At 41.9% G+C, this 26,869-nt stretch overlaps 5 protein-coding genes and 1 pseudogene across 6 annotated transcripts; 3 read left to right on the top strand and 3 right to left on the bottom strand.

Moving 5' to 3' along the window:
• Nucleotides 1-305: 305 nt before the first annotated feature.
• LOC102715701 (cytochrome c-type biogenesis ccda-like chloroplastic protein 1) lies at nt 306-3,869 on the bottom strand. 2 transcript variants are annotated; one of them, XM_040529044.1, is made up of 11 exons: nt 3,561-3,869; nt 3,416-3,471; nt 2,946-3,073; nt 2,676-2,761; nt 2,551-2,582; nt 2,242-2,403; nt 1,920-1,992; nt 1,717-1,817; nt 1,341-1,433; nt 1,122-1,168; nt 306-649 (listed from the first exon to the last, which is right to left on the bottom strand). In XM_040529044.1, the coding sequence occupies exons 1-11, from the start codon at nt 3,808-3,810 to the stop codon at nt 574-576; spliced, it is 1,104 nt and encodes a 367-aa protein (XP_040384978.1). In that variant the 5' UTR covers nt 3,811-3,869; the 3' UTR covers nt 306-573. The 2 variants fall into 2 exon arrangements, with proteins under 2 accessions (XP_040384978.1, XP_040384979.1); XM_040529045.1 differs by having other exon boundaries at nt 329-649; nt 3,416-3,468.
• LOC102699726 lies at nt 3,825-7,411 on the top strand (annotated as a pseudogene).
• A 1,375-nt stretch (nt 7,412-8,786) lies between these two features.
• LOC102700001 (PP2A regulatory subunit TAP46) lies at nt 8,787-12,903 on the top strand. Its single transcript, XM_006663124.3, has 9 exons — nt 8,787-9,079; nt 9,192-9,314; nt 9,404-9,490; nt 9,614-9,718; nt 9,906-10,067; nt 10,592-10,627; nt 10,757-10,828; nt 11,504-11,781; nt 12,492-12,903. Exons 1-9 carry the CDS (start codon nt 8,924-8,926, stop codon nt 12,724-12,726), a joined length of 1,254 nt encoding a protein of 417 aa, XP_006663187.1. The 5' UTR covers nt 8,787-8,923; the 3' UTR covers nt 12,727-12,903.
• A 2,157-nt stretch (nt 12,904-15,060) lies between these two features.
• LOC102715980 (probable calcium-binding protein CML36) lies at nt 15,061-15,932 on the top strand. Its single transcript, XM_006662662.3, has one exon. The coding sequence runs from the start codon at nt 15,194-15,196 to the stop codon at nt 15,746-15,748; it is 555 nt and encodes a 184-aa protein (XP_006662725.2). The 5' UTR covers nt 15,061-15,193; the 3' UTR covers nt 15,749-15,932.
• Nucleotides 15,933-18,748: 2,816 nt separating this feature from the next.
• Nucleotides 18,749-20,500, bottom strand: LOC107305348 (GRAS family protein TF80). The gene has a single exon (XM_040528776.1). The coding sequence runs from the start codon at nt 20,210-20,212 to the stop codon at nt 18,749-18,751; it is 1,464 nt and encodes a 487-aa protein (XP_040384710.1). The 5' UTR covers nt 20,213-20,500.
• A 2,047-nt stretch (nt 20,501-22,547) lies between these two features.
• LOC121055734 (scarecrow-like protein 3) lies at nt 22,548-23,951 on the bottom strand. Its single transcript, XM_040528764.1, has one exon. It carries the CDS (start codon nt 23,949-23,951, stop codon nt 22,548-22,550), a length of 1,404 nt encoding a protein of 467 aa, XP_040384698.1.
• Nucleotides 23,952-26,869: the final 2,918 nt, after the last annotated feature.

Here is a 26,869-nt window from a genome sequence, read left to right on the forward strand (position 1 = left end):
AGTTGTATTTCACAATCTCAAAATTCCTTATGTTCCAATCGAGCATTAACGAATACAACGAAATGTCCTCATATATGAAATTCCCATTAATGCTCGATTAGTTGTATTTCACAATCTCAAAATTCCTTATGTTCCAATCGAGCATTAACGAATACAACGAAATGTCCTTATCTGTGGAATTGAGGCATTAGTTTTCTCAACGTAGCAGCAGTACGCCCGTATATGTTTTTCCTTGTTGTTTTGGTTATCGTGGACTTATGCAGCCTGCGAATTGGAAGTAAAAGGGCATAGTCGCATAGAAATAGTTTTATTTTCTGCTCTGCGCCTCTGTCTACAAATTTCTGTGGATTCTTTCAAAGCAATGAAAGCTATTTGGGGGTAAAACATCAACTTATCTCATTCTATTCAGATTGCTGAGATTAAGATATCACACACCTACGTAAGCTACAAAAGGTTCATCATAATGTGTTAGCATTTTATCATTACCTACTTTACATTGCAACTGACATACATTCGCATGTCCAACAATGGTGACCCTCGTACTGCAGCTCTCGTCCAACGATCATCTGCACTCTACATCACCATTGATGTTGCGGGAAACAGCCTGTCCAGCAGGGTATAAACCCCTCCACCCAGTAGAAATGCACCACTACCAAGCAAATGTCAGTGCTAGGCATTTAACCAAAAGAAAAGTAGAAAGCAGATCTTTTAAGAAGGAATGGCTTGTATTTTACGGACATTTCCTAAAAAATAACGAATAAAAATTTATCTGAGGAATTGAAACTGTGCAGAGAAAATGACATAATTGTAGAAGTTTAGGACAATATCTTACGAAAGAAATATTAAATGGATGAAAAGATAAATTTGATGTGTTATATTCTCCTAAAAAGTATGCCAAATAAATACAGTTTAAGTGCTTTGAACCAAGGCAGTGAAATTGTATAAAACTAGTGAATGATTGGTATCAAATAATGAATACTCCTATTAATTTTCAGTGTTCCCTTTTTAATAGGTAGCAAATAATGATTACTAATGCGCATATAGTTAATTGCAATGTGCAGTTTTTTTTTTAATTTACAAATCAGGAACCCCTCAAGACCCAGAAAGAACTGGTCACATACCTGATTGGGTTTATCCAAGTGGAATATTTCCTGAATGAAAGCAAACTCTACAGAAAGAAAATAATTCATTAGTCATTAAATGTAAATAACAGGTGTGGGTATTCTAGGATTTGTGCTGTTAAACTGTTACTCAAGTCTAAGAGAGAATCAAATTTCCACTTTTGTTGGTATTATCTTGTTCATAATTAACGAAATGTATATCTCAGATGACATCTATACCTGCAGTGCTCCAGCAAAAGAAGCTGCAATGAGAAGAGGTGCAACATAGCCAGTTGTATATGTCAATAACAAACTTCCTCCAACAATCGGATCCTGAGAGAAAAATGGACACTGTGATCCACATGTAAAAAATAAATAAATAAAAAGCTAGGGCAAGCATATGCTCCATGACGACAATTAGACAGATTCACTAAGGCAAGTGTAACATAGATTGGACACGAAGAAATCAAACATCACCGCATATCATAGATGTCAATTGCTAACTTTAGTGATTAAAAACACTATGGTTAAAGTTTAAAACAGATTTAATGTTTTAAAATTTAAGAAACGGTGATAAAATATTAATGCAACTTATGAATCCTCCTGTTATGCATACTCTTGAAGTGGCAACATATCCCAGAAGTGTAGCAAGAACAGGTGTACTGCAAGGTGATGCTGCTAATGCAAACGTAAGTCCAGCAAGGTATGCTTGTACACCTATCAGGAAAAGACAAGATATTGTTCACTGTAATTAAAACAAACATAATGAGAAATACAGTACTTTGGAATGAAATAGAAAATGATGTCAGAAAGCATTACTGGAAGGGAGGTTAGCTGCAGCAGCTCGAGGGTCATAATCGCTGAAAAATGAGGGAAGCTGTAGCTCAATTACCTATAAATACAAGATAACCAGAACAGAGAACAGCTTAAGTCAGTGAGCTAATATCTACTATTGCAGGAGATACAACAGTATACACATATTTCATCGAAATGAATTACCACCGTGACAAGGTTTCACAATTATTTACAAAAAGAACCATTACGTCATCCCATCATAGATTTGAATCGAGGCAACAACTTAGGTGGAAAAATAATCAGTATGCTCCACTTTATAAGTTTTCACATTGGATTGTGAATTTACCTCAAGAAGGTTCAATCCCATTATGACTGCTAACCCCGAAGCAGCCACTGGGAGTCCTTGTCCTACCTGCCCATAGGCCTTCCCAGCAAAAGAGGCAGCAACACCAAGGATGGCTAAGGTTGTTGCCAGTCCTAATGAAAAAGCAACTGAATTTCCAACAACCTAATAGATGGAACAGAAACACATCAAGTTACATCATGAATTACATGGATGGAGGTTTTTTCATAAATGGTAGACAAATGTTACAGCATATGGGGCTTTGGATATGCGAGTTCTCTAAGTCATTTTATTATACATAATAGAACATACCTCAGATCGATCTTTGCCAGAGCCAAAAGCACCTGAAGGATTTTAAAGAATGTATCAGTTCAGTGTCATCAGTATAACCAATCCTAGGGAACCAAACAAACCATATCGGTAGCCACTATACTTGCCTATATATCCTAGAGTCAATGGTAGAACACTGAGTGTGCAAGGAGACAAACTAGTTACAAGTCCAGCACCGAAAATTACGGCCAAGCTGGAGAAAAGAGAAACATGTCAGAAAAAATTGAACATGAAGTATAAAATTCAGAACCCCCTTTCCTATACAGATACATACAGTACACGGGATACCCCATATCCGGGTATTCCAAAAATAGAATGGAAGAAACTAAGCATGAAGACTCAGTCTACAGGCAATTCACTGCAGGGGCAAAGCTAACCTAGTGAAACTGAGAGCAGACAGCTGATCCTGAACAGCCTCATTGGCTTGCTGCCCTGCTGAATATAGCAAATTTCCAAACCAATCTCCAATGCTAATGTCAGCCAAAGCAAGCCCCGATGATCCTAGCTGATCATATAAAACGTTATGCAGGGATTAGCTATATGCCATCACAGTGGAATCAAAAGGAATATATTCCTGTTCAAATTTGCTAGGACTAGGAGATAGCAACAATCCAAAATGTGCCTAGATAGGACCAGAGGACTTGGTGAAACAGCATGTGTGATTGCACTTCCCTATGAAAGATAACTCAGTGTTGACTAAAGTTCATAAATAATTTCCATAGAGCATAATTGGGCATGTTAAGTTGTTAACCATAGTGAAACCACAACTTGACACAGGCGTCACAAATTCCTCTTACGATAAGCAACAAGGGAAACAGAAATTTGAAGGCAAACAGAGCTCCCTCACCAGAGAATCCCCAAGCTCGGTAGCATTTGCAGCGCCAGCAGCAACCAGACTCCCTACTGCGACCAACGAGCACCACGTCAGAGCCATTTCGTCAAACAGATAGCCAGCGATAAATACACACGCAGGGAACAGTGAACACCCTTACCAGCCACGGTTGCCAGCAGCACGGGTGGCCGGCGGAGGAGCGAGCACCTCGCCGCCGCCTCCAACCTAGCTCCACGAACCGCTGCCTTGGAAACCGAGCTCCCGCGCTCGCAGGGCACGCCCACGTGGCTACCCGTACCAGGGGACGAGGAGGTGGAGGGTTTGGAAGCAGCAGCCCCAGCCCGTGCTGGGAGTGGGAGGCAGGTGGTGGTGCCAACGACGGGGCGCGCGGCCATGGCGACGCAGAGCATGGAGCAGTGGATGGATGGGCGGCAGGTGGGAGAAGAAGACGACGCTGCTAAGTCAAAGTGAGACTCACAACGTGGAGAGGAGGCTTACCTTCGATGGGCCGGGCCCACGAGTCAGTGTGACGAAGCTGTTCGTTCCTTCCGCTTTTGGCTTCTTTAATTTAATTAATGCTTTAGCTATCTCTCTCCGGCGAGCCGTCGCCTCGTGCTCCTCTCGCTGTGCGCGAAGGCGGCGGCGCCCAATCTGGCAATCTCGCGGCAAGTAGGCGTAGCTGTAGCCCCATGGCGAGCTAGCATTCCGGTTGCCGGAACACTGTGCCGTTGAGAGCAATAGAGCGGCCATCGGTGAATTATTCTGAGTCGGGTGCTCCTTTCTCCCGGCGAAGGGGAACTGGAACCGCCATCCGCCATGGCACAGAAGGGGCCGCCGCGACCGGCCTCCACCTCGGCCTTCCCCTCCTCCTTATTACGACGGTATGGATGACTGATTGGTTGCTTGTGTCTCCTTATTGGATTGCGTTTATGATTCGATTTAGTTCAAATGGTGATTTGTTAGGGAAGAATAGGTTACATATTTTTTGATCTAGATATTTAAGTCTGGTAGTTTCTTGTTGACTAATGATTTTTCTATGGATTGGAAATCAGGGCATACATTCATATCATTTTACTTTCTGCCACCCTAACAATGCCACAAATGTTCTAGATGGTGGACCGTATTTATGTATTTGTGATGCAGTCAGTTCAAGCTTAGAACCAGAGTTGCTACTGCATCCTCGTTTACCATTAGGATATTTGTTGGTTTAATTTGTCTTAGTATTTTGAAAATATGATATCTAAAATGTCAGAAAATTCTACTTTTGTTTGACTACCAAGTACCAATTTGTAGTTTATGGTAGCGTTGTGATCGTATTGCAATTAGCCAACTACTTATGTGCAAACATTGTGAATACAAGTGTCACTTGGTCCAACCACAGTCAGCGTGGTGTGCCATCTGTTCAAGAATTTGTAACAGTAGTAGTGATGATGTACTTCTTGTTTAGGATATTCTTCGCTTCCCACCAAAATAATCTGTAACGGTCTAACGGAAATAGTGACTATTTAGGATGGTTTTTGCTTCCTGACAATTTAAAAAATAGCGCCTCTCCTTATCCACTTGAAGAAATATAAATGCTGAAACATATTCAGGAATCAGGGTGCACTACTGCTTTATTTGAATCTCACTAGGTGCCAATCTATGACCTAGCTCATAGTTTCCATTCTGATCATTGTTGCTAACTAGGCACTAGACACCACCATGCATTTTACCGCGTCACCTGCCTAGCATCTGTTGAAAACTGCTGAATTTGGTAACTGTCCTAGCTCTTTCGTAATTACATGGGGTCCCAACTCACTTGGACCTTAATGTGGCATGGGTAGGATTCTAGGAAATGGAAGGTGGGGCTATGCTAATATGCATACAAGTTATTCTCTAAAATTAGGCTAATAGTAGGAGCTTCAATTAGTAGAAACCACACTAAAACACCGATGCAACAAAAGAGGCAATCATGTCAAGTTGTTGATACTAAAGAAGCCTTGTCTTTTGAGGATACCAGGGATAAGAGATTAAGGAATTGTCTTTCTGAACTTTGCATTAGCCATATTACAGTCATTTGGTTGAGGTTGTACTTAATGGAGAAACAAAACAAAGTGCTGTGCTTACTGCACATCTCTTAAAGAAAAAAGAGGGGCCACAAAATATCGAGTTGGCTATCAGTAACTTCTTACATGGCTACAATGTCCATTTTTACCCTCAAGCGGTAAAGATCCTAAAGGCGCAGTTGTGTGGCAACAACATACATCCCCTAGGGTGCGTTCCTTTGCATGTGATAGGGGGAAAACTCCCCTTGTTTCCTGTCAACGCACTTCCTAAACTACTAAACTATTTGTTCTTTTGTAAAAACTTTCTATTAAAAGTTGCTTTGGAAATCACATTAATCTATTTTTTAAGTTTGCAATAGCTAATACTTAATTAATCATTCACTAATGAGATACCTTTTAGTTCAAATTTACCTTTGTAGTTCAAATTTTGAACTGCAAATCTAGTAGTATTTTTAGACAGAGGTAGTACCTCCTTTTGCAAGATTTTCTTGTTCTTCTTCTTCACTCACCCTAAGAAGTTACAAGGAATGTTAGTGTTTTAGGGGTTGAGATTGAACCCTTTTATCTAGTACATTGAATGTTTTTTTTTTCTGTTTAGCCTGTAATGCAAGTAACTGTTGGGTTTATTTGCTCCCACACTTTTAGAAGGGATGCTGATATTTTAGGATGTGACCCTTCCCAAATCAGAAGGATATCTAAATCTGTAAAATACCATTAAGGAATTGAATGTTATATTTTACAAGTTATCTGTTTGTATAAACATTTTACCTCCCAACATCATTATGTTGCTACAACGAATCTAATATTGTTTTATTTGCAGGACACAGTTGCCACCCAATCCCATTATGGGAAAGAGAATTTTGCATTTATGTTGGTGGCATTTCTTGGCAAAGGTTTTACAAAAACAAGAAATATGTCTCAATGTATAAGAACATAGAGCAATGGGATGACTCGGAAGCCTTTGATAATTTTAAGAATGCAAAGGCTAGATTCTGGGCTAAGTACCATGGTCAACCTTTAGACATACCTTTGTCAGACCCTAATATGTACATTGACAAGGTTGATCACAATTTGCAAGATCAACCCTGAGTTGGTCACTGACCTGAATACGGTACAGCTGCCATTTGAGATGGATAATGAGTTACTCCCAGCTGATGGATCAGGCAAAAGTGATCTAAATAATAAGTGTTGTCAGAATCAGTCCGGAAACTGGAACGTTTATGTAGACAAGCCAGCTGAAGTTAACAAGTGGGAGGAAAATTCAAGATCCAACTTGAGTTGGGGAGCAAATCATGAATCTTGGAACGAGTGGACTAAAAATTACTCTGGTTGGGGTACTGCCTTGGCGGATTCTAGTTGGGGCAATTGTAGTCGTAATAACAATCATTTTCCATCAAAGAACAGGGGTAGCTTCTATGGGAGATACAACAACACATACCAGGACTCAAGAAGCATATCTGAAAGGAAAAGAAATAGTGAAGGACTCTTTGAGCAAAGAAACACTAAACAGATAAACCAGAATGAGGGCTACCAAAGAAGTAGATAGTAAGACCATAAAGAAAAGAGCCATCGATGGTTTCCATTTGATAGGGTATAGGTGGTATAGGGCCACGCAATAGAGTGTGGCCTCTGAGTTACTAGTGTGAAAGATTGGATGAGAAATGAATCTTTGTGATCTTTTGTCAGGAGCGGTTAGCAATAGTTGGGAGTTCGAACAATGATACATGTAAAGAGATGCTTTGAGTTTTCCCTGTTACTCTCTAGAAAGGAAGTTTCATGTTCTTTTGAGACATGATATTTTTGGGTAATGAAAGCAGAAGTACTGTCATTTTGGTGTAAAGGTGATCACCATAAGTGAGATGCTTCTTTTTTCTTTTCCTCTTCCAAGCTCCATGTGTCTGTTCAAGTGATACATAAAATTCATATATTGCTAGCATGGTACTAGCATATACTCAGTGTTGAAAAATTGATGATTCTTGCCTGTGCTAATGAAAGATAGATGGCAAATGTTCCACACACTTTCACTCACACACACGCACGCGCATGCACACACACTTCACACAGGCTTCATAACCAGCTGATTAGCTGAAATAGCCTGGGATAGTCGGACAGATTGTCGATTGATGATCAGATTGGCAAGCTGCAGGGTGAACAACTCCTCTTGGCACAACATAGGCTCCCATAGTTTCGCTTTCTAGAAGAAAAAACGAAATATCTTACTAGTAGAAGGAAACTAATTTGTGGGAAATATTTTTATATATTCTTTTCACAGTGATTCACACGTAAGGCCAGCTCTAATGGATATCTATAACCTATCTATAAGATATGCTATACAATTTATAATACAAGAGAGATAAAAGCTATCTCTTAATCAAGAGACAGTCTCTTATACATATTTTAATGTCAAGTGAGAATGAATTATAGGGTCATTTGTATCATGAGCTATTTGCTATGAGCTAGACAATTGAAGAAGTTGTTTTTAGAATGCTTCTATCTCTATTGTTGGAGGTAGCCTAAATGATAAAATAAACTACGATGAAAAAAATCCCAAAATCAACTTCAAAATTAAAAATCTAATTTGGTTCGTCAGCAAAAGAGTAAGTACAATGATGTCAGCCATAGGCTTCAAACCAAAGTGATGAAATAAACGGGATGTATGCATCCTGCGGTTCTGCCTTGTAGGCTCACAACTATCAACTATGCCTCCTTGGGGCTCGGGTCTTCTATAGTAATAACATAGCACTATTTTGAACAACAACAGGCCAGTACAACAACTATAGCTAGATTATTGTTTTCCTCATACAAACTATGTTGTACTCATTTAATCATGTATATAAATGTTGCATATTCATAGGTACTTGCACTGCAGACTCTGATCCTTCCTAATAGACATCTCATGTTTCTTAATACTAGCGATGTTGCTTAGAATTGTTATTGAAATGAGTTAGTCCACGATGATAAACACGTTAAATAGCTGCACATCACTACGCATTTTCCTCTTCCTAGACAACATATGTATTAATTAAGAGCAACTATGAAATTTTATATAGTTATGTCTATGTAATATGTGATATGGTTTGGCGATGGTGATACTGAAACCTTATGGCACTTGATGCAGATTTTATCCCTATAATCGAAGCTATGAAGAAGCAAATAATTGTATAGTTCAACCTCTCTCACCAATGACATATATATAAACATATTGGTAAGAGTGACATTTGAAAAGTTGCCCAGTACTACGGTGGCAAATAGTTAAATATCCCTTTGCCCTTGCCCTTCGATCTCGACGGTCCATCGAACCACGAACCGGCCGGAGGCCCGGAGCCCCGCGCCGCTTCTCCCCGTCAACAAATCCGGCCGCGGCTTCCCTTCCCGACGCTTCTCCGTTCCTCCCCCGTCTCTTCTCCGTACGCTTCGGGGCGCTGCTCCGGTAGGGTTTTATTCCGGCGATCTCTACCCTCTCTCTCGCCCGGTGAGAATGGTAGAGGTGGAGGAGATCGGCAACAAGATGCAGGCGCAGATGAACCTCCACTCGTCGGCGGGGGCGGAGGAGGACGCCGACCTCCCTCTCCCCGCCCTCTTCGACAAGGCGTCCCACCTCCACTCCCTCGCCTCCAGCTCCTCCCTCGACCAGGTTTTCCTTCTATTGCCCCCCTTCTCCTCATCCTCATCAACCCCTCTCGTGCGATTTTGGTGCGAGCGCTTACTGTGTCTGCGTCTGCGTGCTTGGTTTGCTCTGGGGACAGGAAGGGATCCGCAAGGGGGTCGACCTGCTGCGGCGGTGCGATGAGATGGTGAGCAAGCTCGGGCTCTTCTCCTCCAACGAGACCAAGGATGATGTCTCCACTGCCAACCTCAAATACTTACTCGTATGCCTTTCCCCACCAATCTATGTTTGCTCCATACCTCTATTGCTTCTGCGAGTGTGGCTAAAGTGATTGCGGTTGGTTTTCGTCAGGTACCGTATTACCTTGGAGAAATGACAGAGAAGGTAGTGCAGGAGGATCGGATCCCAGTCCTTAAGGCGTCACAGGATCATTTGAAGGTTAGCAGTTTGTCCTGCCACATTTAGTTGATTTGGTGCATATTTGCAATGTTTTTCTTAGGCCCTTCTCATTTAGCACTCTGTTATCACTATTCATATTTTAATCACTCATTGGTTACGCAGGAATTCATTTCTATCTGTGAAGCATTGGAGCTTATACCAGAGGATGAGCTTGAATTGTCTAGGCAGAAGCAACCTGATACTGTGGCAAATCGAAGAGCACAGAAGGTGAGTTTTGGCAATTTTTTTCTCTCTAATATATAAAAAGGGGTCTCTGAACATTCTGCAATGTAGAAACATGATAAACTGGACCGAAATTTCTTGCTGAGCGTGAAGAATCTGGTACTCACAATCCGCTTGGCCTGTTCCAAAGTTGGTTGACTTACAATTAGCTGTTCTTGTTTGCCAAACCTAGGTTGCCCGGTTCAAGCGTCAAAAGGCTGCAGAAACAAAGCTCCTAGAAATCAAGGAGAGGAAAGAAAGGCGTGGGCGGTCATTAAGAGCAGCTGCTTTATCAGCTCCTATTGAAGTCGGGGAGGAAGATGCCTTTGAGGATGATGGAGAGGAAGAAAGAGAGGTTAGCACCAGAAATGTAGAAAACATTGTGCATGTCTTATTCAGGGTCTTTGAATCTGATCTTATTTACCAAATGAAGACATCATCATATATTCTGGAATTACCACATGGCATATTTCAAAATACTGCAAACTAAAATTAGCTATAATGTACTAGAAGAGAAGGAAAGTCTTTGTTTTGTTCAATAGAAGATGGAGGTTCTAAAAAAACTCATAGGGATCACATTTACTGAATTATACCATTTTTGTGCACCAGAATGAGGGATTTGTTCTGTAGTGACAGATTGCTGCCACCATTTTTTTCCTGTAATAAAAAGATGCTCATTTCAGTGCTATTGCCTTTCCTACTCTTTTTATATGAGCTCTTATTTTTGTGGCCAAATGGCCAATCAACCATTTGGGATCTTGTCAATGTGGGGTTCCAATGGTTGGATTAGATGCATATTATTATTTGCTTATTTCTTACATTGGTGTACAAATGACCAACAGTTGTGCTGTGCTTTTTATTTTTTGTTGTATGTTGCAGGCATGGTTAGCTACTATCTCATTGGCTATATGCAAGGTTAGTTTGTTGCGTCAAGAATAAATCCCCTGTACTGCTTGGGATGTTGATTTACATTTTTTAAGCTACTGTGCTCGCTTGGGTTATCCCTGACCATCAGATATACTCATTTCTATTTTGTTTTTATAGTCTTTTGACCTACTTGACATGTTAAAGAAGGAAGAAGAAATGCTTCTGGCAGTAAAAGAAAGGCAAGCAAAGGTAAAACAAATGAATACAAATTGCCAATTTCTTGTCAATTGTATATTTTGCTGATCCTTTCCTGTGTCATATTAGTCCTTTAACTTCTATTCTGATAACCGTTCCTTACATTTCGTATTGGTTCTATTTTTACCGATACAATTCGTGAACTTTTGGAGCAGCCTTGAGCTTATGTTATAGTTGTGCTTACCTTTGCACCTCAAAGTAGACCATGACTAATTGTTTGAAGTTTCACATCTGTTGTGTCCTATAAAGAAGATAACAATAAGTGGCGTGCAGTTCACATTTGTTGAGTCCTATAAAGTAGGTAGCTGTATAGTTGCATACAATAATTCTGTTTGACAAATTTATGCACATAGTGAATAAGGACATAAAATTAATTTATAGTAACTTGCGTTCTACAGTGTTCCATTGGAAGTATTTAATCTCGCTTGTTTCTTTTATTTGATTGTCTCAAGAGTGTTGAATTTTTTTGTTGTTACGTGCAAGTAACTGTAGCTATTAGTTTTGTTATCATGATCCTTCTAAAGCACATAATGGTAGATTTTCTACCAGAAGGGAAAACAATTAGATGTTTTTTCCTTTGATGCTTTTGTGTTGCATGTCCATACAATAAACTCTGCACATCGAGGTTTTGTTTGGTAATAAAATAATTTCATGCTTATGTTGTTTTAGGATGGTAATGCATTTGCTCGTGAAATGCTTGATGAACGTACAAAAAAGGCTGAAGCGTGGCACCATAATGCTGCGAACCGTGCACCATATTCCAAACCAGCTGACCCAATCACTTGCGCAACATTTGCTCAAGATGTCATTGAAGGTAGAGCAAGTGTTTCACAAGCTCACGAGCACAAACACCAGCCACTGATATTTGGACCTGCAAGTCTTGTTGGTGGTGGACTGACCAGTGAAAGAGAGAGAATGGCAGCACAAGTTTTTCAGCCAGGTTACAGGTAAGCTTTAATGTAATGCGATTATGGAAGAATGTAATAGCCGGCACTTCATTGCCTCTTTTTATTTTTTGTGATCGTGAACTTTAGTTATGGAAGAATGTGGAGGGAGCATTATTTTCCACAACGTTTAATGCATCATACTAGTCATACTTTGATATACTTGCAGGAACTTCAGTCTCCTGTTTCATTGCGCATTGCTCAGCAGGAAGATTATTTGTTGATAAATTTGTAAAGTGGTTCTTTACATAATGTTTGCTTCATCACATTAGCATGTGACCTTGTTTATTCAACCGTAGGCGTTTCCTTGTTCTGTTGTTATATGTTTCGCCATAAGTCTAACAAATTGATGGTTTACTAATGACAATATAACGCGCCTTTGTAGCTCTAGTTTTCTGATTAATCTGTTAGGATTGCAAACATATGGAAACTGCCTAGATGCGGAGATAGTGATTTGATTTGTACGTGTGGGTGACATATTGACATTACATTTAGCCCATAATCTATGGAAAAAGTCCCAGAAATGATACTGTTCTGCATTCGCAGGAAGAAACCATCAATTTCCCCTGCAATGCTTGAATGTTAAGTTTTAGATCATCTCTCTTAAAGGGTCGTGCATTGTTCAGGCCTAATAATTAGTGATGGTATGCGTATGAGAATATCCTTTGATTTAATTTCTCTGTTTTTCGTTTTGCCTGTATTTGGACTATTAGGTTGCCAACGATGAGCATAGAAGAAGCTGGCTTACGTGAGATGAAAATGATGGAGAAATGGCAAGAAAGAACTGCTCGGATGATTCAAGAATCGAACTCCGCATGGCACAAGGATGGTAATCGGTCAGCACAAGAGGACGAGGATGCCGAAGAGGAGAAAGCAAGAGCATGGGATGACTGGAAGGATGACAACCCTCGTGGTGCAGGCAACAAGAAGCTCACTCCCTGTGGCTAGATCATCTACTGTGCCAACTCCATTGAATATCGGTATGAAGCTGAAGCCTGTGTAGAATATGTGATTCTAATTTCTACTTACTTTCCTTACTGCGGAATTTTGTTAATTAATACTATGTTCAATATGTATATCATAATAGTGCATGGTTTTATATATTGTTCAACCGCACTTTGCAAAGCTAAACGCCTAAACCTGACTATGGATTGATTGCGCTTTTGGCGACCCGTCTGCTACTCAGTTATTAGTAACACTACAGAAGGAGCTCCGCCGCCGCCCTGCCCGGTCGTCACGGCGCAACGCTTCTTGGCTTGCCAAGCATCGTTATAAAATTTTGACTAAATTTAACAAAAAAAATAGTTTGATTAAACTATCACAAAATTACATATTTAACATTGATTTTTTTTATAAAACAACAAATTTAAGGTACTGTATCCTAAAATTATGAGTAAATTCCTTGTATAGCCTTCAAAACTCACTCAATTTAATTTATATCGTTGAAATTTATCTGATCTCTTCTATATCCATGAAATTTCAACATATACCTTCCATGCATTGCCGTTATATTTTTTTTCATGTCACTGTTAAGTTTGTGCAATTGTCTTTTATGTCCTTGATGATTTAGGTTTGAATATGAGCTTAAAAAATGATTGAAAGTTTTGTTTGAGTGCTACATGCATTTTTATGTAACAAATGAGAATAAATAATTAGTGCAGAAAAAATTAACATAAATTTTAAAAATAAAACAAATACAATAAATTATTTTTTTTAAGAATTGCGTAATTTCCCTAATTTTTAGGCCCTATATGTTTTTAGATGAATCCAATATAATTTTTTTAAAAAGTAAAATATTGGCATTCTGAGATGCTTTGCATCTAAATCCTAATTCATGATTAGTGCATTACACGCAGACATGCAAAAATTAACTTTTCAACTTTCAATTTAGAGCTTCTCTGTGAACCTCCAAAATTTTCTACTCAATACTTTCAACTTGGAATTGCAATACTTATTATTCAAATCTCAACTTTCAACTTAAAATCATAGTGTTTCTATTTAAAATATGCAACTTTCAACTGCAAACTCCAAAACTTTATATTGAAACCCTTTATGTTTTTAATCAAGTTGTTTCCCAATTTCAACTAAAACTTCAAAAGTTTGTATTTGTACCATCAAACTTTCAACTCAAATGAAAAATATTACCGAGTCGATTGTTTAGGGAAAAAAAAACATAGAGCAAAGTTTCAATTGTGAATAAAAAGGAATACTCGACTTGGCCCATGTAGCCCAAGAATATGTGGCCTACGTGCGCCTTGTATAAGCTGGGCTGGAAGCACCGTTCTGCCACAAGAATTCACCAGTTTGATGAGCTTCCGAACCACCAACTCTCGTCATCTCATGCCAATACGTACGTCAGTCTTCAGGCTGTTCGTTTTTAAGCAGTTGCACAGATGCTTGCGAAGTTCCATGCCGCCTTCCCGGTTAACCAATCCATCACGTATGCATTTTCTTTTCAGCTCCGCATATTTGTTAACTACTGTATGGTTAATGTTCATACTACACGAACGGATTGCCTGATCACGTAATATCTTACTTAATTTACACATATTGTGTGCCCCGTGGTAATGTTGATGTTGATTGCTGCCGACATGATTATACAAGTGAACACCGCCACAAATCTAAGCTGATCAAAAGATACATATACAACTCTCAAGTTACGTACGTGCAGTGCATATATCATCTTTCACTTCCCTGTCGGGGGCGATCCCTTACATATGCTTATACAGTGGTGACTGGTTATACTTATAAGTAAAATTTTCAGATTTCATCATAAGTTCTAATTAGCATGTACTCTCATCTTTTCGTTTTTACTCATACTTATAAGTAAAAAGTTTAAATTTTAAACTTTAAATTTATAGTTTATTATGAGAATTTTTTTTGTCATAGTTTATTTTTTAGCCTTTGTTTTTATATCGCTGAAAGCATGTATATACATGCATGTATTTATAACTTATTTTTTATTTATAAATATGTTGTTTTATCTTTTTTTCCCTAAAAAGGCAAACAACAGCCCAACGGTGTTTATGCATGCATGATCGGGAAAGTGTTGCACATATGCATTTCAGCATTTGTATTGGGTTTTCCCACTGAAAATTAGAAGTAAATTTCTTACTTAACTGGATTGCATGCACACCATGCATGATGGGTGGGCCGACTAGTCATTTTCTGATGTGTTTGTGAACTTGATTAGTATAGTACAAATCTATATCATGCCGTATACCTGAAACGACTGAAACCTTCAAAGCAAAGCCGAATAAGCAGCAGAAATGGTAGGCCCGCGCGATTCGATTTTCCCGCGCGCGAAGCTTCGTGGAAGCTCACCTTGCCTTCGTCCCCTATAATTCTTCGTCGTCCATCCCTCACCTTCCTCGCCCCTTCCTCAATTCTCGATTTCTAGACGATCGACGTCGCCATGATGAAGCTTGTGCATTTGTTCGCCTCTTCTTCTTCCTCCTCCTCAGACAAGGATCACAACAAGGTCAGGAAGAAGAGGAGCGGCGCCAAGAGCTGCTCCTTCGGCTCCACCACGTCGTCGTCCGATGAGTCGGTCGCCACGCCGAGGTCCGTCCTGCCGCCGTCGGTGGCGTCCTCCTCCGGGACCAAGAAGCCGGCGGCCGTGACGCGGGAGGAGCTGGAGGTGGCCCTGCGGAGCGTCGTGTCGAGCGACGAGGAGCTGGCCGAGATGCTCGCCGCCGCCGAGGAGTACGAGGACGGCCTCGTGCTGGAGGAGATAGCGACCGCGGCGCCGGCCGACGAGGGCGAGCTGAAGGAGACGTTCGCGGTGTTCGACGCCGACGGGGACGGGAGGATCTCCGCAGAGGAGCTCCGCGCCGTGCTCGCCTCGCTGGGCGACGCGCTCTGCTCCGTCGACGACTGCCGCCGCATGATCGGCGGCGTGGACACCGACGGCGACGGGTTCGTCTGCTTCGACGAGTTCGCGCGCATGATGATGCATGGGCGCGCGTGATGCCGTGATCATATATAGGTTTTGATCGAGTTGATGCGTGCTTGCTGATCGTCTCTTGTATCTACGTGTATGTCTCGCTCGCTGTTCATCATCTGTGCACGGTGCACCCATTTCTTTTGTTCTCTTTGTACGTGCTACATGGTACGAGTTTCACACGACTAATGAACAACAGTCAGTTAGGTTCTTTACTTGCACAGTAGCGACATTCGTTATTGCTTGTTTTTAATCAGACGCGAGACTACATATTGATAACCACTCAAACAACGACAACGCTACACACGATGCACATCGAAGGACTACAAGCAAACCTTCTGCATAGCCTGACAAGGCAAGCCGTCGTTGAGCAGCAATCAGCCCAGCACATGAAGAAAGGAAGATAACATCGTCAAAGTACTTCTACAACAAATTACTAACGCACCAAGAAAACTACAAAAACTTCGCCTTTACCTGGCAAAACAAAGCACCACTCAAGGGCCAATTTTTCACTTGGTTAGCAACAAAGGATCGCTTACCGACAAAGTACAATCTTCACTACAAAAACATTGTTCCCACGCCGAACTATGACCTCTGCAATCATCAACAAGAAACAGCTATACACATTCTTCTGACCTGCCCATTTGCAGTGGCGTTTTGGAGGGCCATCCAAATCAATCCTAGAATAACTTCAACTACAAACCTCTATCGGATCAGACCACATGCACCGCTACCAGCACAGCACTACCAGGTCTTCTTCATCCACTGCTTCTGGCTGCTCTGGAACCACAGGCATGACATTTTGTTTATAAATGAACAGCCTTCGCTGCATCGTATTCTTCGGGCCGCGATCTCCAACTGCACCCTCTAGATACAACGCCTGAACCAAAGTCATATTGCTGCACTAGAACCTGCCTGGAAGGGAATATTCAACTCGGCCATCACGCACTTAGGCTAGCTTCTCTATCGCCTTTGATCTTCCTCTCCGCTCTCTTGTGGTGTCTAATTGTTTGTTCTTATTTTTTATTTTTTGTATTTCCTTCAACAGCTGTACTTCCTTTTTTTAATATTATGATTCAGGTGGGGCTCTCACCCCCCCTGATCTGCCAAAAAAAAACATATTGATAACCAAGTATGTGTACATTTATAATCAAATTTGATATTTTCTATAACTCCTAGAAGTTAAATTCGGACATATATGTATACCAAGTTTAAACTCTGTTTCATTTTTTTCATTTCTATTTATCTATTTAGATAACATGAAAAAAACACATTGGGGATTAAAATATGTTCGTTTTATTTAGGATTTTTATTTGCACATGTAAAAAAAGAGCCAATATTTTTAGTAATTTGCTCAATTTATCGATATGTTTCGATCTTCTCCATGGAACTAAGGGTTAGTTTGGTTTGCTACTCTACCAAAATTTATGCTCCATTGAAATTAATAGATTTATAATAACCCTGTCAAAGTTTTGATAGCACCAAAATATACACACCTTTTGTTGACACGATTTGAAACCAAACAAAACAAATTATGCTCTACCAAAGTTTGAAAGTATCAAAACTTGTTTAGGGCGTATTCAATTTCAAGAAAATCAAAAGATTTAGATTCTCATGAATTATTCTTTCCGTTACATGTTATGAGACTAGCTTAGATTTATTTATATGCTAATGAATCTAGACACATATATAAAATATATGTATTGATACATGGATGAATATACAAACTCACAAAGTCTTACAATATGGAATGGATGTAGTAATTCAAAAACCTTTCGGTTGGTACAAATAAAGTACATGTAAATGTGAAAAAGAAATCCCTTTACTATAAGTTATATAGAAAAAACAATGAATATTTTGCACCACTCAAATCTTTTGAAAAAAATTCTTATGAATTATATGCACACATATTACTCCATTTTTTCCGGTATGGTTTAAAATTCTTCTGAATCGAACTAGCCCTTTGGGCTTTAGAGTTTAGAACATTCCAAACAGCTTATCAAAATTTTATTATCTATATTATCATTTGGATAACCATCTAAAATAAATTTATTATTCATATCAGCACTCCAACAGAAGGTCATATTACATCATCTATATATATATTATTAATATTTTTTTATTATCTTCTCTTATGTTTTTATTGCTCTATTTTTAAATGATAGAATAGAATATTTGCTGAACTAATATTTTCTCTCATACATAATAGATGATGGGACAGAGTATCGGTTACCACGAGAGTTTTGGTAACTGAATCGACCCAAAGTTCGCGTTGTGCATGTTCAGTGGAAGACCGGAAACATCAATGCCCCGCAATTGCGCGGGAACCCTTCCAACGGTGTAAGCAGTTGCAGCTAAGGTGGTGTTTAGTTGCTAAAATTATTTTTTGGTAAAAACATCACATCGAACGTTTGATCGGATGTTGGAAGTGGTTTTCGGACACGAATGAAAAAACAAATTTTATGGTTAGCCTAGAAACCGTGAGACGAATCTTTTGAGCCTAATTAATCCGTCATTAGCACATATTGGTTACTGTAGCACTTATAGCTAATTATGGACTAATTAGACTCAAAAATTCGTCTCAAGATTTCTTCCATAACTTTTTTAGTTTATTTATATTTAATGTTTTATTTAGGTATCCAAAAATTTGATGTGATGTTTTTTAAAAAAATTGGAACTAAACGAGGCCTAACTGCAGAGAAATTCCCGGTCAAAAGTGAAGTAGGCCTGCGCTTCTTCAATGACAAAGAGAAGAGGTCGAGCTGCAGGATAATAAAGTGATAAACGCGTCGAAATTTCACCTTTTCACAGAACTATCTTTACGAGATGGAACAGGATAAAGTGACACATCGATGATCACACTACTGTCACAGTCACACTTATGGTGTACTTACGTAATACACAAGATCGCAGCCGTGCATGATGACGATGCTGGCAACAATCAACACAAAGTCGTTGATCAATTCAATTTTCTCTCCACTCCAATGATCCAATCCAAACTACTCGGATCGATCGATCGAGAAAGCCTTACGATCGAGCGTGGTGGTGGCGGCACGACGTCGCCGGCCGCCATGCGGAGACGGCGTAGAGAGGCCTCTTGTGCCAGCAGAAGAGGAGGGCGTGGCCGCCGGAGTCGTGCCGCACCTCGTACGGCCCCGCCCACCCGCAGCTCTGCAGCAGCTTCCTCGCCTCCATGGCGCCGCTGTAGCTCAGCCCCACCCGCTCCATCCCGCCCGCCTCCATCCGCGCCGCCCACTGCCGCGCCCGCTCGTGCCGCTCCACCCGCTCCGCGCCCTCGCACGCCACCACGCCGCGGATCTCCTCCCCGAGCACCACCCGCTCCACGCGCGCGCGCTCCGCCGCCGGCGCCGAGCTCCGCTGTAGGCAGTCGAACAGCGACGCGTAGTAGTTGAGCGCCTCGTCGAACCGCTCCTGGAACGCGCCGCCGTTGTGGTTCGCCTCCTGCTCCATCATCACCATGATCTTCGGCGACAGCGACCTCACCGACGACAGGAAGCTCCCCAGCTTCGGCGTCGCGTGCGGCGCCGTGACTGCGGGGGAGTTGGGCGACAGCGACGACACCACGGGCGCGTCGGGGCTCAGCTGCAGCCGCGTGTTCAGCTCCCGCTCGAGCAGCTCGCCGAAGCTTCTCGGGCTGGAGCGCGCGATGATCTGGAGCGGGGTGAGGCAGCCGGCGGCGGCGTGCCTCCTCCCGTCGTCGACGGCGAGGAGACGGTGCAGCTGAAGCACCACGCTGACGGCCAGCGCCTCGCCGGATCTGACGCCGAGGTCGTGGCGGAGGGCGTCGAAGTCCATCTCGTCGAGCTTCGCCTCCACGGCGTTGAACTGGAACGGTATGTCGAACGCCTCGGCCTCCTTGGACAGCACGGTGGCCATGGTCGCGAGGAATTCCTTGCTGTCGTGGACGGCGGTGATGCGGAGGTGCGGCGGGCCTTCGCGGCGGCTGCGGAAGGCGTGGAACAGCGCGATCCACTGCACCGGGTTGGCGGCCGGGCCGGAGAAGTCGACGACGTGCACGAACCTCTCGCCCTCCATGGCCTCAAGAATGGCATGGTTCGTGGTCAGGTACGCAAGCTTCAGGAACGGGAGCACGTCGAACATGTGGCGGCGCGCGACGGGGATGAGGTGGGCGTCGGCGGAGTTGGCCAACGACAGCAGCGCGCTCGAGATGCCCGGGACGAGGTTGAGCAGCTTGCGCGAGAGCGCGTCGGCGAAGACGGCGGCGAGGCGCTGCAGCGCGTGCGGCGCGTCCAGGGACGCGAGCTGCGTGATGTGCTCCAGGCAGAGGTTGGCGCGGTCGAACGAGCCGGCGGCCACCTCGGCGGAGCACTGGTACAGCAGGCCGATCAGCCGCACGCTCTGCTGGTCATGGCTCAGCTCCTGCACCCACGCGCCGCTCGACGACGCCGGCGAGTACACCGACGACGCCGGCGATGATGTCGCTGACGACAGCATGTCGTCCTGGAACATGCCCCTCTTCTTGCAAGCCAGACTCAAACTAACAATTCAGAGCTGTGAAGCTTATCAAGATTAATGCCATGTCGCCATTGTAGTGTTGCAAGGTCAGGTGTTTCTGTGCGATGAAGTTGTCATGGGACGACGAAGTGACAAAGAAGAAGTGGATGCATCTTCGGATAGAACTAAGAGATGTCGTCTGTATCTTGGTGGAATAACTAAGGAGCTTGGAATCATTCTCTTGGAACTTATCTTCAGCATTTGGATCGGATGCTACCAGACAAGTTTGAGTTCAATTTCTTCCGCTCCTATTGCACAATGCTTGAATGGAACTATAAAAATAATCATGATTTAGTTTATTTTTGTTGCCTCCATGACTAAGCAGCGGATCAATGAAAGCTAATAGCTCCAAAAATCTGCTGTCTTGGTCCAAACAAAACCTGGTTTGACAAGAAGCAAAGCTTCAGTTTTGTCTGAAGTTGCAAACATCTAGCTGCAGGTGGTTCTTGAAGCAAACGTTTGCATCTGGAGCTAAGCTATTGTTGTTCTTTCCCAGCAAAGATTATTTTCCTCACCTGCAAAAAAAGAGATTATTTTCCTCGTCTATTTTGCAGGAAAGGCTATGAACAAGAGGAAGTCCAGCATAGGAGTCTCTCAGCTTTTAAAAACTTTGGACATGAGATTACTGTGCCAAAACAAAGTATTTTCTTACAAACATCTCTTTTGTAAAGAGAGTAAACTACTAAATGATGGGGAGTCATTCAAGGATTATGCAATGAGTTAAGCATCTCCGCCTGTTTCATTCAATTGGTTCGGATTCAGATCCTTTGCTGTACTTTAGAGGATCCCAACTAAATTGGTTCCACTTATTGGACAGATAAAAAATACAGGCTTTTCAATTTATCTTTACAAATTTACATACTTCACACCAAAAGTTGTTTCTAGTGTCCCATATCACCTTATTTGTATACCGAGTGGACTTGCATTAGCTTAATTCAGAAATACAATCATGCTACAAACACATAACATCAATCACTTGTACCTTGAGTTGCTAGACATCCTGAATAGAACCTACAGTCTAGAATTTGGATATAGTCTTCTGCTCTAGAATTGCTATGGAGAGAGATGCCTACTGGACTGGTCATATTATTTGGCGTTGGACTAACGTATGCTCTCTGCTCCCAGAGCCAGAGCACTTGTTTGGCCTCCATGCTGAGATAGAGTAGAGATTAGTAGAACCCCAGCACAGTAGAAGGCAGCCTCTGTCTGCTTTATTCTGGCAATTTTTCAATCCAAAGCTGATCAGATTCTTAAAAAACAATCTTAGTTTCTACTCCCTCCATTAAAAAATAACATCATTTTTCACTTATCACACATACCAATAAAAAACTAAAAGACTATAATACTCTCTATTTTATCATATTTCAATATAATTGTCTCCTACTTTATTTATTTTTAATACATTTTATTTCTTGTTTTTATAAACTTCAATACAATGATTACTCAAAAATAAACTTATTTTGGGATAAACTAGAATGAGCAAAAATTATCTTACTTGGGAAGGAGTTAGTATTTGGATGTCAAATACAACTCATATGTTCTACCCATATACTTTCGGATTTCATATAAACCTCTTAGCTTGCTATTTTTATAACATTTAAATTTATATACAACTCTTACATCATATATCTATATATATAATTATATTTTATATACAACTTATATCGATGATACTATTATAATCTAGCCCTACCAAAATTTAATCTAGACCTAGCATTATCTAATATTTAAGATATTTTTCTTTTTTGGGGTTAATAGGGTAATTTCTAATCTCCAAAGCGAATGTGGTGACTTCTTTTTGGTTGTCTATTGCTCTCTCCGTTCCTAAATGTTTAACGCCGTTGACTTTTTTATATACGTTTGACTATTTGTCTTATTCAAAAAATTACATAATTATTAATTATTTTTATATCATTTTATTTATTGTTAAGTATACTTTTATGTATATAAAAAATTGAATAGGGTAATTTGTAATCTACAAAGCGAATGTGATGACTTCTTTTTAGTTATCTATTATAATATAATAGACAGTAGAATCAAACTAATCAAAGTTGTCCGTATTATCCATCTTAGAAAGAAAAATAGTTTAATCATATTAAAGTCGGAATGGTTAATAATTCTCGCATCTATACATAATTTTCATTATTTCAAGTCAAGTATCTCTCGGCATTTATACAGATTAATATATTGAATAATATCACAAACAAATTAAAAACAAGTTACCAAAATATGCTCATTCGTCTTGTTTGTTTAATACTCGTGGTATACTATTATGTCCGGTATTAATGTATTATGTAGCGGAGTCCGGAGTGATGTAGCACTGGCTGGGCACTGACATGCACTCGCTATCGCTTCTCTCAGAACCTGACACCGACGCTCTGCTCGCCGCCGGCCGCCATGCGGACACCGAGTAGAGAGGCCTCGAGCTCAAGCACAGGAGGAGGCAGCCGCTGCATTCCTTGTTCTCGCCGGGTCGCAGTCCACACCGCCGCAGCATGTCGTTCCCGCGCCTGATGGCGTCGTAGCTCAGCGGGACGCCCGTGAACCCGGCCATCTCCATGCGCGCCGCCCAATGCCGCAGCCGGTCGTGCCGCTCGCGCCGGTGCGCGCCCTCCCGCAGCAGCACGCCCCTGATCTCCTCGCCCACCACCACGCGTTCCACCTGCGCCCGCTCTTCGGGCGGCCGGTGGTGAGAGGACGAGGTGGCGGCCGCGGCGTCGAGGTTGTCGAACACGGCGGCGTAGTGGTGGAGCGCCTCGCAGAAGCGCTTCCGGAAGGAGGCGCCGTTGTGGTCCGCGTCCTGCTCCGCCACGACGACGATCTTTGGGGAGAGCGCGCGCACCGCGGACAGGAAGCTCGCCAGCGGCGCCGGCGTATGGAAGTGAGGGGTGGACGCCGGCGGCGACACGAATGCCAGCGGCGTTCCGGGGCTTTGGAAAGAATCGTCGTCGTCTTTGTACTGCACGCTGCCGCCGTCGCTGCCGCTACTCGGCGGGCGCGACCTCGCCGCCGCCATGTGCTGGAGCTGCGCGATGCTCGCCATTTGGTTGAGATGGGCAGAGCGAGAGCTGTACGTCGCGTCGTCCTCAGCAGCGAGGAGACGATGCAGTTGCAGAGTGCAGCTGACGGCGAGCGCCTCGCCGGATTTTATTTCAAGGACATTGTGAAGGTTACCGAAGTCCAGGTCCTCAAGCTGGCCAACGACGCCATGGAATTGGAATTCCATGTCGAGCTCTTCGGCCTCGTCGTGAAGCAACTCTGCCATCTTGGCTAGAAGCTCCTCATCGTCATGGATGACAGTGAGCCGAACAACATGCGGCGGGCGTCCCGGGCGACGGCGAAGCTCGTGCAGGAGCTGGATCCACTGGCATGGCTGGGTAGCTGGACCTGACATACCGACGACGTGCACAGATGTCTCGTTCTCCACCGCCTCGACGATGGCGCGGTTGCCGACGACGAACGCCACCTTGGGGAAGGGGCTGAGTTCAAAGAACCCGAGGCGGGCCGCCCTGACGGAGCGGCGGTCGAGGTAGCTCCAGGGGTCGATGAGCGCGTCGGTGATGGCCGGGACGGGGCGGAGGAGGCACCGCGCCAGGCAGTCCACCAGGGTCAGGGCGAGCCGCTTCCGCGGCCTGTCGCCGGCGGCGGCGGCGAGGCCCGTGGCGCGCGCGAGGCAGCGGGCGGCCTTCGCCATGGGCCCAGCCTCTACGTGGGCCGCACATTCCAACAGAGCCAGGCCCAGCTGCTCGGCCGGCCCACAGCCATTCGCCCACGGCCCATACGGCGAGCAGAGCGAGAGCTCCGGCGAGATCATCGCTTCGCTCTCGGAATCAAAAGGATTCATGGCTTCTTGATTTTGTTATCGATTTAATCTTGCGTATTAACAGCTAGTAGTATGGCTCGATCAGGTGGTCTTACTAAGAGCAGGGTTTCAACGTTGTTGCAGATGCTGAATTTATAGAAGCCCTATATACAGATGCATCATGCATTCGTGTATGCTTGCTTGCTTCATAGCTTTGTTATTGGATGATTGAAGAGAACAAGAAAAGGTAGCAGTATTAATTTGTTGTTTATAAAATATGACTTGGATTGCAGGATTTGGATGTGCATTAGCCAAGTTGTAATCCTTGTAAGTTCATCATTTGTTTTGCACTGAAGCATTTCTTGTTGGAATATACTTGTCCGTTACTCTGTTTCCAATGGATTTCTGTGTCGCTTTGTTTTTTCTTCGTATGTATTTAGCTCATCTACTAGTAAGGAACAATACAACAGATTACTACTTTGTAGCCAATCTCCTTGGACTAAGGATCAAGAGCTATGTTTTGGAGTTTTGTGTAATCTTCTAATAAATATCCATCAGACTGATGGCTGATTGGCCGCCGTACAAATCCAATGCTGGACTCTACAGTTTTTGGTTTTCTCTCGACTGAGGCAACCTAACCTGACTGGCCCAATAATTCTTTGTGCTCCGGCCCATCACGAATACAAACTGTCTTCTCTTCAGTTTCTACACTTCACGATTGTTTCTTTGCGGATGCATTACTGGTGACTGATCATTGCTTCATTAGGCCCCTGCTCTTCAAAACATGTTTAATATTTGTCAGCTCTCGGATACATTAGTACAGATAAATCTGCTGTTCACATTGGTGAGATTTGATATGTAGGGCGTTGCAAATGATATGCATGCATGCATGGACCGAGCTAACAATAGCATTATTCAGATGAACAGCAGCAGTACTGCACTAGTACTTTCACTAGCTAACTTAATTTGTTTGTCTATGCAAATGAGATGATGCATTAAACTAAGTAATTGGTGGCCGCTAACTACACTAACAAAGAGTATTAATACATGCAGCAGCGGCTAACGACATAATTAAATGTTCAGCATGGCCAGCTTAATTGGTCTTGTAGGATTGCAGCTACCTATCCATACATGTTATACACTATTATACTGCATCCATATAGTCTCTGTACCTTTTTCCTACCAGTATTATATTGTGTATACTGTACATCTTATTGTCTGCACATGTACTACTGTACAGTTGACATCAACCACTGTTGCTGGTCTCTCTGGCAAACAAGATGCTGAAGTAATGGAACTGAACAACCACTATAAAAGTGTGTTGGTCTTCTGTACACTTGAACTGTGGTCAAAGCATATATACCAGCATATATGCAGTTAACTATCTTCAGGTTCAGATCGATAAAAAATAAAACAACTCGTAGCTGCAGATTGCAGAAAGATATATAGAGATCAAGCGAGCATGGAGTCATGGAGCAGCTGCCGGAGGCACGCATGCATGGACGCATATACTTTTTGCACTGACCACCGGAAAAGGCTAATTAACTCGTATAGCAGCAGAAGCTAGCTAGAAATTAAGCAGAAATACTATTGGGTTATCTTTTGGGTTTTTAAAATAAAAAGACCAAACAACATATTTATGAATGGAAAAAAATTATAAAAAATTATATATATGCGTATAGCGATCTAAAAGTTAAAACTGAAAAATAGACTACGGTGAAAAATAAGTTCAAAATTAACTCTAAATTAAAATTTTAATTTTTTATTAAGTATAAGCTAAAAATATACCTAATAACGACGCGAAAGATCCTGAGAACTCTAGCAATCGATCACGTACGGATCGAATTCTTCGATCTTTCTTTCAAGCTAGCCGTGTACGTGCGAAATGTCCTGTCAGCGGGCACCAAATTTAAGATCAACTGAACCAGCTACTATACGCAATGGCAGCATGAAGAGGCAGAAAAGAGGAAAAGGAACGAGGAGAGATATATATTTGATTGCTTTCAATGTTGTCCTGTTTTTCTATAGGAAGTCAAATAAATGTGCTGGCGAAATAATACACGGTCAGTTAATCTTCCAAATAGGACTTTTCCGTATTTAATTAGAGGGAGACTACGTAACTGCATAATGCTTTAGAACATCCCGATAGTTTATCTATCTCATTCACTATCCTAAAAATAGAGGATGGAAGGCGAGATTGTGTTCTAGCAGAACATTCATCTCATCCTTTATTTATAGATATCATCCATATTTGGAGATTTGAAGGGAGAAACTCTATATTTGGATGTTCTCTCTGTCCTTAAAAAAATAAAGGATGTCCTATATATATATAGATGATCTGCTAAAATAAAATAAGATACGGAGGAGAAAATTGTTTTAGATGATCATCTAAATAAAAATATAGATGACTAAATTTAGATGATCTGTTGGGGATGCTCTTAGAGCGGGATACGCTGATACCTAGGTAGCATCTCCAATTCTAACGGGATGTAATTTTCTAGCATTTCTGATTTAGTTATAGTTGAGGTGATATGATCTAGTCGCTAAACATATGAATTAGGTGTTTTTAAATATAGACTCTTAGGTTAAAAAACATTCTACATCAACTACAACTTGCTAATTATATTTTGAATTTCAGGCTTAAATAAATACAATAGAAAATCAAGAGTTCAAGATTGATAATATAATATTTATATATAAATTCCTAATTTTAAAAATAATTATATTTTAAAAAGGAATTAAAACTTAATATTCCATTATATTAATTACCAATTATATATTCTTTATAACATGAATTTCCAATACAATCC

The sequence above is a fragment of the Oryza brachyantha genome, chromosome 11 (assembly GCF_000231095.2).
Source record: "Oryza brachyantha chromosome 11, ObraRS2, whole genome shotgun sequence".
NCBI lineage: Eukaryota > Viridiplantae > Streptophyta > Magnoliopsida > Poales > Poaceae > Oryza > Oryza brachyantha.